This window comes from Diorhabda sublineata, chromosome 1, assembly GCF_026230105.1.
Source record: "Diorhabda sublineata isolate icDioSubl1.1 chromosome 1, icDioSubl1.1, whole genome shotgun sequence".
Classification (NCBI taxonomy): Eukaryota; Metazoa; Arthropoda; class Insecta; order Coleoptera; family Chrysomelidae; genus Diorhabda; species Diorhabda sublineata.
In genome coordinates, this window is record NC_079474.1 from 2,508,241 (window position 1) to 2,520,736 (window position 12,496).

Here is a 12,496-nt window from a genome sequence, read left to right on the forward strand (position 1 = left end):
AATCTTGTCTTGGTAGCCGTAAAAGATAAAGCTTCCATCTGATTCTCAAACCAGGTGCGAATTAAGCTCTGTGATTCGGTTTTTGTGTGCGAAAAACATTCCTCCGACTAGGTATGTGAGGTGTATGTCCACGACGAGCAACGTTCTGGCTGACCATCGTTTTTGGGACCTCAGCTAGATGATTCCTGATATTTTCAAGTCCTGCGTGTACAAAATTTTGAGTTGGCGCTTAGGAGACGACAACGTCTGGTAGAAACCCGCAGTGATTGCCATGGGAGGTTTACGAAATTGCCGACGTTAAGAAAGCTGTTAGGCGACATTTTGCACGATCGACGTGTTGCATAACGTTCAATCTTGTCTTGGTAGCCGTAAAAGATAAAGCTTCCATCTGATTCTCAAACCAGGTGCGAATTAAGCTCTGTGATTCGGTTTTTGTGTGCGAAAAACATTCCTCCGACTAGGTATGTGAGGTGTATGTCCACGACGAGCAACGTTCTGGCTGACCATCGTTTTTGGGACCTCAGCGAGATGATTCCTGATATTTTCAAGTCCTGCGTGTACAAAATTTTGAGTTAGAGCTTAGGAGACGACAACGTCTGGTAGAAACCCGCAGTGATTGCCATGGGAGGTTTACGAAATTGCCGACGTTAAGAAAGCTGTTAGGCGACATTTTGCACGATCGACGTGTTGCATAACGTTCAATCTTGTCTTGGTAGCCGTAAAAGATAAAGCTTCCATCTGATTCTCAAACCAGGTGCGAATTAAGCTCTGTGATTCGGTTTTTGTGTGCGAAAAACATTCCTCCGACTAGGTATGTGAGGTGTATGTCCACGACGAGCAACGTTCTGGCTGACCATCGTTTTTGGGACCTCAGCGAGATGATTCCTGATATTTTCAAGTCCTGCGTGTACAAAATTTTGAGTTAGAGCTTAGGAGACGACAACGTCTGGTAGAAACCCGCAGTGATTGCCATGGGAGGTTTACGAAATTGCCGACGTTAAGAAAGCTGTTAGGCGACATTTTGCACGATCGACGTGTTGCATAACGTTCAATCTTGTCTTGGTAGCCGTAAAAGATAAAGCTTCCATCTGATTCTCAAACCAGGTGCGAATTAAGCTCTGTGATTCGGTTTTTGTGTGCGAAAAACATTCCTCCGACTAGGTATCTGAGGTGTATGTCCACGACGAGCAACGTTCTGGCTGACCATCGTTTTTGGGACCTCAGCGAGATGATTCCTGATATTTTCAAGTCCTGCGTGTACAAAATTTTGAGTTAGAGCTTAGGAGACGACAACGTCTGGTAGAAACCATGGGAGCAGTGCCGGATTAAGCCAGGGGCTTGGGAGGGCTATAGCCCCGGGCCCCAGGTCCAAGGGGGCCCCAATTTTGGAAATTTTTGATGTGTTGGTACCACAAATCTAACGTATTGATATTATTTTGTGAATTTTTCCGGATTTCCGAATTCCTTAAGGGGGCGCCGTCATTATTTTAGCTCCGGGCCTTATAAATCTTAATCCGGCCCTGCATGGGAGGTTTACTTTCTATACATGTTTGTTTTCCACTAGAAAAATTCGTTGAAAACCTTATTTTATGAACAATTCTCGTATTTAAGAAGTTCTAATGTAAATACCATGGATTTTGTCTACGGACAGCCTCGTACTAATAGAGGACAAACATTTTAATGATACTACGAGTGAAAGTATATTTTGATAATAATTATCGAGTGCTATGGATACTCTAGACATACAGTTATAGATATATGTGATAAATCATTCGGGGTTATCAATAAATTTGACGGCGGGAACCAAATAATGAATGTAAAAAACAGTAGCGACATCAAACCGGTTTATAGTTGATGAATTTATGGAATAATATTGAAGAAATGATAGACGTTGTATATTTGATACTTAATTTAATTATTTTCTACGAGAACTGAGTCTTTAATAACGCATTTGATTAGCGTTGATGATTCGTTGTTAATTACGTAATTCATTAGAAACTACACGATAAACAGTTAAATAACTGGTTACTATAAATTCATTAGAACACTGCAGGTCTTTTCGATTGATTATTGCATAAATTTCTGTTTGATTTGGAAGTTATACAATATTTTTTACCTTCCCTGTAGTTTATTTACGAGTTATGTGATCCATTTGAAACATTCAGTTCAGATAAGTGGGGTATTAATAAATTCCTTGCACGTGAAACAAAGAAACGTGCTTACGCACACATATTTTTATAAAAATAAACCCAACTACCTCCATTAACTTCTAATTTATTCAAATAAAATTCACGGTATAGTTTTATTAATATAAATAATTAAAACGAAGGAAATAGTTAATGACATATTTGACAGTTAGATTAAAACGGAAGAAATAGATTTCGAGTTAGTTCGTCAATTAATCCGTATTTTTTATACCATTATATTTCGATATTTAACTTTAGTTCAAATCCACCTCCCCCTATATCTCTTCAGAGGGTGTCGTCACTCTTTTTTTGCTTTGTTTAAGGCTGCACGCCGACTGAGCGTTATTCGCAGATTCTATAAAGCTGTCCCTACTCGATATCCTTCCCATCCTCTAATTGATGGGACTAATTATGTCCTTAACTGTTATCCTCGTCGTGGTCCAGCTATTTTCTCGGTTTTCGATGCCTTCGGTTAGTCGCTGCTCTGGATAGATACACTAGGTCTTGATGTATTGAAAGGCGTTTAATTTTTGCCTCGGGTTGTAGCTTGTAGGTTTTTTCGTGATACAAAACGATGGGGAACGAACTAGTTCTGAAGATCCTCAGTTTTAATCATGAATCATTGTCCAACTATTCGTCATTTCTTGGTCCTCTTCGATTCTTCGTTATTCACCCTTTTTGGTCGAAGTGATTTCTGTATTTGTGATATTTTTAAAGAATTCAATTTGATTTCATCATCATCTTCATATTATCATCGCCGGTTGAGTGCTTCTATCAGATATGTCAGTGGCAACAGCTTGTTACAGTTCACTGAAGTGTGTAAGTTTCTTTTAATCAATCAAAGTGTATCCCTACATATTTTGGTCCTTCGAGCCGGATCGTGGTTACTCTTCAATCATGAAAATCCCATTGAAGAAGTGCATCAATTAAAAAAGTGAGGTTAATTGTTTCATTCAACTTATCAGCTTACGTACTCCATTTAAATAATCATGGAAGTTCGGGATTTGAAAATTTAGAATAGAAAAAACCGATATCAGAGATCTAATTATAAAAAAGTTGGAAAATCGTTAGGGTGTTATCTGTCTTGGTGATGGATGTTGTGAAGTACTGAAGAGATATCTGTTTCTTCTTTGGTCTCTGTTGGGATCTTGTCTTGCTGTCCGTGGTCCATAATATTCTGTTCTTCGGGTGCATAGCACCTTCGTCAAGGCTCTGGATTATCCGGTTGATATTATATATCAGGATTACGTATCAAACAGATCGATGACATCCAAGAAGACAGCTACAGTGGATTGGTTATTATTTTTATTATTTATTATATCGGTTTCGGTAAATCGTTTGTTCAAAATGACACTTCCGAATTGTTAAGTTAATTTTATGGTTATAAATTTGTATGTTGGCATCTTGTTTCTTATATTTGTTGTATTTACTTTTCCATTGCACATTTTTATGAGCTTTTTGAAATGATTTTTTCAAATTATTTTACTCTACCCCAAGATCTAGGCGTTAATCTTTTTTTGATAATTATAATGACAAATTCGAAATTCATCCCTGTTGTATTCAAAATCCAAATTCTTGTTTAAATGTACACGTTCCAAAAAAATTTTTTTACATTTCAATTATGAAAATAAAGGCTTACTCTTTTTGAACTGAATTGAAACATCTAGAACGTTCGAAACCTTTAATTTTAAGTGAATTTTGTCGAAATTTCTAAATGCGAAATAAAAACTTGTCCTGAACGAATCAGTAAAAATCTAGAACGTTCGAAACCTTTAATTTTAAGTGAATTTTGTCGAAATTTCTAAATGCGAAATAAAAACTTGTCCTGAACGAATCAAGAAACATCTAGATCGTTCGAAACCTTTAATTTTAGGGCAAATTTCTCGAAATTTCAAAGTGCGAATTAAATACTTGTCCTGGACGAATCAGGAAACATCTAGATTGTTCGAAACCTTTAATTTTAGGTGAATTTTCTCGAAATTTCTAAGTGCGAAATAAAAACTTGTCCTGGACGAATCAAGAAACATCTAGATCGTTCGAAACCTTTAATTTTAGGTGAATTTTGTCGAAATTTCAAAGTGCGAATTAAATACTTGACCTGGACGAATCAGGAAACATCTAGAACGCACGAAACCTTTAATTTTAGGGCAAATTTCTCGAAATTTCAAAGTGCGAAATAAAAACTTGTCCTGGACGAATCAAGAAACATCTAGAACGTTCGAAACCTTTAATTTTAGGTGAATTTTCTCGAAATTTCTAAGTGCGAAATAAAAACTTGTCCTGAACGAATCAAGAAACATCTAGATCGTTCGAAACCTTTAATTTTAGGTGAATTTTGTCGAAATTTCAAAGTGCGAATTAAATACTTGTCCTGGACGAATCAGGAAACATCTAGAACGTACGAAACCTTTAATTTTAGGGCAAATTTCTCGAAATTTCAAAGTGCGAATTAAATACTTGTCCTGGACGAATCAAGAAACATCTAGAACGTTCGAAACCTTTAATTTTAGGTGAATTTTCTCGAAATTTCTAAGTGCGAAATAAAAACTTGTCCTGAACGAATCAAGAAACATCTAGAACGTTCGAAACCTTTAATTTTAGGTGAATTTTCTCGAAATTTCTAAGTGCGAAATAAAAACTTGTCCTGAACGAATCAAGAAACATCTAGATCGTTCGAAACCTTTAATTTTAGGTGAATTTTGTCGAAATTTCAAAGTGCGAATTAAATACTTGTCCTGGACGAATCAGGAAACATCTAGAACGTACGAAACCTTTAATTTTAGGGCAAATTTCTCGAAATTTCAAAGTGCGAAATAAAAACTTGTCCTGGACGAATCAGGAAACATCTAGAACGTACGAAACCTTTAATTTTAGGGCAAATTTCTCGAAATTTCAAAGTGCGAATTAAATACTTGTCCTGGACGAATCAGGAAACATCTAGATTGTTCCAAACCTTTAATTTTAGGTGAATTTTCTCGAAATTTCTAAGTGCGAAATAAAAACTTGTCCTGAACGAATCAAGAAACATCTAGATCGTTCGAAACCTTTAATTTTAGGTGAATTTTCTCGAAATTTCTAAGTGCGAAATAAAAACTTGTCCTGAACGAATCAAGAAACATCTAGATCGTTCGAAACCTTTAATTTTAGGTGAATTTTGTCGAAATTTCAAAGTGCGAATTAAATACTTGTCCTGGACGAATCAGGAAACATCTAGAACGTACGAAACCTTTAATTTTAGGGCAAATTTCTCGAAATTTCAAAGTGCGAAATAAAAACTTGTCCTGGACGAATCAGGAAACATCTAGAACGTACGAAACCTTTAATTTTAGGGCAAATTTCTCGAAATTTCAAAGTGCGAATTAAATACTTGTCCTGGACGAATCAGGAAACATCTAGATTGTTCCAAACCTTTAATTTTAGGTGAATTTTCTCGAAATTTCTAAGTGCGAAATAAAAACTTGTCCTGAACGAATCAAGAAACATCTAGATCGTTCGAAACCTTTAATTTTAGGTGAATTTTGTCGAAATTTCAAAGTGCGAATTAAATACTTGTCCTGGGCGAATCAGGAAACATCTAGAACGTACGAAACCTTTAATTTTAGGGCAAATTTCTCGAAATTTCAAAGTGCGAATTAAATACTTGTCCTGGACGAATCAGGAAACATCTAGAACGTACGAAACCTTTAATTTTAGGGCAAATTTCTCGAAATTTCAAAGTGCGAATTAAATACTTGTCCTGGACGAATCAGGAAACATCTAGAACGTACGAAACCTTTAATTTTAGGGCAAATTTCTCGAAATTTCAAAGTGCGAATTAAATACTTGTCCTGGACGAATCAGGAAACATCTAGATTGTTCGAAACCTTTAATTTTAGGTGAATTTTGTCGAAATTTCTAAGTGTGAATTAAATACTTGTCCTGGACGAATCAGGAAACATCTAGATTGTTCGAAACCTTTAATTTTAGGTGAATTTTGTCGAAATTTCAAAGTGCGAATTAAATACTTGTCCTGGACGAATCAGGAAACATCTAGATTGTTCGAAACCTTTAATTTTAGGTGAATTTTGTCGAAATTTCTAAGTGTGAATTAAATACTTGTCCTGGGCGAATCAGGAAACATCTAGAACGTACGAAACCTTTAATTTTAGGGCAAATTTCTCGAAATTTCAAAGTGCGAAATAAAAACTTGTCCTGGACGAATCAAGAAACATCTAGATCGTTCGAAACCTTTAATTTTAGGTGAATTTTTTCGAAATTTCTAAGTGAGAAATAAAAACTTGTCCTGAACGAATCAAGAAACATCTAGATTGTTCGAAACCTTTAATTTTAGGTGAATTTTCTCGAAATTTCTAAGTGCGAAATAAAAACTTGTCCTGGACGAATCAAGAAACATCTAGATCGTTCGAAACCTTTAATTTTAGGTGAATTTTTTCGAAATTTCTAAGTGAGAAATAAAAACTTGTCCTGGACGAATCAAGAAACATCTAGATCGTTCGAAACCTTTAATTTTAGGTGAATTTTTTCGAAATTTCTAAGTGAGAAATAAGTACTTGTCCTGGACGAATCAGGAAACATCTAGAACGTTCGAAACCTTTAATTTTAGGGCAAATTTCTCGAAATTTCAAAGTGCGAATTAAATACTTGTCCTGGACGAATCAGGAAACATCTAGATTGTTCGAAACCTTTAATTTTAGGTGAATTTTCTCGAAATTTCTAAGTGCGAAATAAAAACTTGTCCTGAACGAATCAAGAAACATCTAGATCGTTCGAAACCTTTAATTTTAGGTGAATTTTGTCGTAATTTCAAAGTGCGAATTAAATACTTGTCCTGGACGAATCAGGAAACATCTAGAACGTACGAAACCTTTAATTTTAGGGCAAATTTCTCGAAATTTCAAAGTGCGAATTAAATACTTGTCCTGGACGAATCAGGAAACATCTAGAACGTACGAAACCTTTAATTTTAGGGCAAATTTCTCGAAATTTCAAAGTGCGAATTAAATACTTGTCCTGGACGAATCAGGAAACATCTAGAACGTACGAAACCTTTAATTTTAGGGCAAATTTCTCGAAATTTCAAAGTGCGAATTAAATACTTGTCCTGGACGAATCAGGAAACATCTAGATTGTTCGAAACCTTTAATTTTAGGTGAATTTTGTCGAAATTTCTAAGTGTGAATTAAATACTTGTCCTGGACGAATCATTAAAAATCTAGAACGTTCGAAACCTTTAATTTTAGGAAAATTTTTTCGAAATTTCTAAATGCGAAATAAATACTTGTCCTGGACGAATCAGTAAAAATCTAGAACGTTCGAAACCTTTAATTTTAGGTGAATTTTTTCGAAATTTCTAAGTTAGAAATAAGTACTTGTCCTGGACGAATCAGGAAACATCTAGAACGTTCGAAACCTTTAATTTTAGGGCAAATTTCTCGAAATTTCAAAGTGCGAATTAAATACTTGTCCTGGACGAATCAGGAAACATCTAGATTGTTCGAAACCTTTAATTTTAGGTGAATTTTCTCGAAATTTCTAAGTGCGAAATAAAAACTTGTCCTGGACGAATCAAGAAACATCTAGATCGTTCGAAACCTTTAATTTTAGGTGAATTTTTTCGAAATTTCTAAGTGAGAAATAAGTACTTGTCCTGGACGAATCAGGAAACATCTAGAACGTTCGAAACCTTTAATTTTAGGGCAAATTTCTCGAAATTTCAAAGTGCGAATTAAATACTTGTCCTGGACGAATCAGGAAACATCTAGATTGTTCGAAACCTTTAATTTTAGGTGAATTTTCTCGAAATTTCTAAGTGCGAAATAAAAACTTGTCCTGAACGAATCAAGAAACATCTAGATCGTTCGAAACCTTTAATTTTAGGGCAAATTTCTCGAAATTTCAAAGTGCGAATTAAATACTTGTCCTGGACGAATCAGGAAACATCTAGAACGTACGAAACCTTTAATTTTAGGGCAAATTTCTCGAAATTTCAAAGTGCGAAATAAAAACTTGTCCTGGACGAATCAAGAAACATCTAGAACGTACGAAACCTTTAATTTTAGGTGAATTTTCTCGAAATTTCTAAGTGCGAATTAAATACTTGTCCTGGACGAATCAGGAAACATCTAGATTGTTCGAAACCTTTAATTTTAGGTGAATTTTGTCCAAATTTCTAAGTGTGAATTAAATACTTGTCCTGGACGAATCATTAAAAATCTAGAACGTTCGAAACCTTTAATTTTAGGAAAATTTTTTCGAAATTTCTAAATGCGAAATAAATACTTGTCCTGGACGAATCAGTAAAAATCTAGAACGTTCGAAACCTTTAATTTTAGGTGAATTTTTTCGAAATTTCTAAGTGAGAAATAAGTACTTGTCCTGGACGAATCAGGAAACATCTAGAACGTTCGAAACCTTTAATTTTAAGTGAATTTTGTCGAAATTTCTGAATGCGAAATAAAAACTTGTCCTGGACGAATCAGTAAAAATCTAGAACGTTCCAATTCTTAGGAAAATTCAATTGAATTGAATCAAATATAAATTGCATTATTATACAAATTTTGAGGTTAAGTTTAATCCTGATTCTAATGCATATTACTCATATATGTTCCTACTGATCTTGTGTTAACCCACAGGATAATCCGTCCCTGTTTATAGTCATTTTCGATCGGAGGAGTACGTTTTATTAAGTAATAATTTCAAATTACAGTTACATGAATCTTCTTTTCTGAGATTTCTAATATACGATTCTTAAAGACTGTTGACGACCATAATAAATTTAATGCTGCAATTTATGATCTATCTATTTAACGTAGGTTTGTTAAAAATTGCATTGTGACTAACGTTATATCCAAAGTCAATTAAACAACTTCGATCAAATAATATTTATCGAATAAATAAGCATTCGGCGCCCGAATTAACGTTCAAAACTTTATCAAATAAATTGAATTGATAAACAAATAAATATCGATAATTTCTCTAGTAAACAGATCGTAATTGTAATATTTATAGAATAAAACGAAATAAAAAAAAAATGTAAACTATGTCGTAACAATTTAAAACAACAGGTCATTGTAGTCAGCAATTCAGCTGACTTCTTGCATGACTGAACCCATTCAATGAAATTATTTCTATAATACATGCAGATGGCAGCATCGATCGGTCTCTCCCTCTTTGCCAGAAACGCTGCGTTGCCACATACTCCTCATAATACCTGAATATATTTTAATAAATTTTTTACTAAACCAATTATTATTTTTACATTTTTATAAAGTTTAGATCTAATTAGTGGGCTAATTTTAATTATTAAAGTTTTCATAAACAATAAAATTTATCTATACTTTTTAAATTAATTTAATTCTTGTGTCAAAATGTTTTTGTGATAATGTAATTGAATAAAAATATTAAGAACAAGTAAAAACATATGGCAACATCGCTTGAAACACAACTCGTAACAGGCGCTGCATCAAAAATACGATAATAAACTTTGACGAAACTTTTCGATTTCATTTTTTTTTGTGTGTAACTGTCGGAGCCGATGTCTACCTGGCTCTTAGCCTTTTGACGTTTTGATGCGCTGTTGTCATTTTATTGATATTTCGATTTATAAAAAATCGTTAATCAACGATATTTAACGAAGGAAATTTTGGATTTTTTGAAATATAGATTATGCAAAAGATGTTATATCAAAAATGTTTCTCGGTATTCATTCCTCTAGTTTAGAGCATTTTCTTTTATAGTTCCTTGAAAATGTGTCACTTCTCAATTGGATTTAGGTCAGGTCAATTACCAGGTCAATCCAACAATTTTGGAGAAAAATATATTTATTATTCTACGTAATCTCCTTTTATCTCCATACACTTTTTTCAGCGTTGTTTTAGAAGTTCGACACTCTTTGTATAATAAGAATCATCAAGCTCTTCAAAATAGCCATTTTTTCAAGTCTGGCAACAGAAAATAATTCGAGGGGGCTAAATCTAGCGAATAGGGTGTATGAGGTAGCTGTATTTCATTAATTTATTAATTTTGGTCATTGATATAACGGGTGTATTGTTTTGGTGAAACAACTCTTTCTTCTAAGCAAAATGCGGCCGTTTCTGCTTGATTTATTCGCTCAAACTTTGCAATAAGTTCGCAAACGTTCACTATTGTTGGCTGCCGAAAAAATACTAAAAAACTTTGCGTCTTCAAACTTGAAACATGTATGGATTGTGTCCTTTCTAATACAGTGGTACTTTTCAAGCGACTACCGCCACCTGTTGGTCAGGACCATCCTCGTATTAAATTTTAATCAATTGTTTGTTTTTTGGAAAGATTCTGTATATTGAAATTATAGTTTTATTAATAAATATCTAATAGTTTGGTTTTGTTTCAGTGGAGTGGCGGTTCTAAGCTGCACAGATTGCAGCGGGAGCAGTACGGCATCAAGTGATATCACAGATCCGGGATCACCGTTCAGTACGACTTCGAGTCATTCGGAAGACTCAGGTTCGCAACCAACTAAAATGCCGCCGACGCAAGTAGCCCATCATCCACCTTGGCCTTGGACCGCCGACGAGGGACCACCTTGTAAACGGTCGCTGTTAGATAAAACTGCAACTGCCTTTCCGAAAACGCTTAAAACCGCCTCCACACAAGAACATCAACAACAACAACAACAACCCAAAAAGAAGCCAACGGTTAGCGCTACACCATTTATCACAAAATCGAATTTCGTTAAAATCATCGTCCCATCCATACCTAGTCCAAATGATAAATTAGTAAATGCTACGATTAAAAAAGGCGATACGACGTCCAGGTTGCAACAAGGAAAAATCACGGAATATTTCAAATCTCAAGTTAAATCGAACGGCATAAAAAAAGATCTACTCAATAACATGGTTAAAGTTACGAAAACTTTAATCGATCAACAGACGCAATTCAACAGCATCAAATCGCAAAATATCCGAAAGGAACCGAAGAAAATTCTACCGGCGAAGAAAATAGTGCAATCGAAAATGAAGAAGATCGTTCCGATGACAGTACCAAGGAAAATTTTACCGGCGCCGAGTAATTTAACGGACAAATTAACAATAAACGATCAATTAAATAATTTAGCTAAATTTACACCGACGGTCACTTTAACGGCGTTAAGTTTTCCACCGAATTACACGTATCTTCATACTAAAGGTCCTAAACCGCCGGAAACTCCAATTTTCGTACCGCAATACGCTACAATATCCAACGACAAGATACCTCTACCGATAATCAATCGATCGCCGTGTCTGAACGTGATACAACCTGTCCAAAAACTAACAACAATCAATAATTTCAATTGTGTCAAATTAAACGCTACGGTAGTGCCTATAGTTAAGGTGAATCCTATGCCTTCGAGGTTGAATACGGCGCCAGTGAATCCGCCGATTATTCCTAACCTTAGCGTGGAGACCGGTATACCTACGGTGCTAACGGCGAAACCGAAGATACAAGAATGTACCGCACCACTCGGCGTACCGTCGCCGCCGAAACAACAACAACAACAACATCAACAACACAACGACGTAAATACCGTATGTACGAACACGCCGTTGGAAAACGTGCGCAACAAATATCGGATCGAAGAAAATTCGAGGACCGAAGAACCGCATAGGACAGAAAAGTGTACGCGAGAGGAGATTTTCCGAGATGAAACGAAAGAAAAATCTCCGACGCCGGACTCCGATAGTGGCATATCCATATCGAACAAAGAGTGCTTAGAAGTGTTTGTTAGTGAAACGGTGGTGGTGGAAGAAGAACAGAAATCGCCGATTCTATCGAAACCGAAGACCATCAGGTTTCCGGCCAAGCAAGCGGACAAAGACGAAGGGAAATCATCTCAACACTCCACGGACGGTCAGTGTAGATGGGCGGAATGTAATTCTTGCTTTGACACCAGTGGGGCCTTACTAGAACATCTACAGGTTAGTAATATTCCAGATGGTTTACGATAAAATCGTCGATCTAATTGAGGGTATTCGTCGTCGGCAACTGAAATTTCCGGACTATTTTTACGTATTATTATTATTATACAATGTACTAAAATTTTTCTGTAGGTTCTTTTCCAGGCACTAGACTAGAACTTCAACGTCTAGATCAAGATAATAAGGTTTTATTTGAAATAATCATTTAATTGGAATTAAAAAAAAAATATCCATATCATCCACATCATATTACATACGTGCATACACACCTCGTTTTAAAAGTATTTCAACGATAAAATAAAATCTTTTTGTTTATAATAACAAATTCCATAAAATTAAATTGTAAATTTCGTTTCCCCGATACAATAAAAACGA

At 35.2% G+C, this 12,496-nt stretch overlaps 1 protein-coding gene across 1 annotated transcript in view; it reads left to right on the forward strand.

Moving 5' to 3' along the window:
• Positions 1 to 12,496, forward strand: part of LOC130444245 (uncharacterized) — a 131,771-nt gene that overhangs the window by 101,339 nt on the left and 17,936 nt on the right. The window contains exon 2 of the mRNA XM_056779312.1: positions 10,558 to 12,121. Coding sequence (XP_056635290.1) covers positions 10,558 to 12,121 — 1,564 coding nt within the window. The remainder of the gene's footprint in view (positions 1 to 10,557; positions 12,122 to 12,496) is intronic.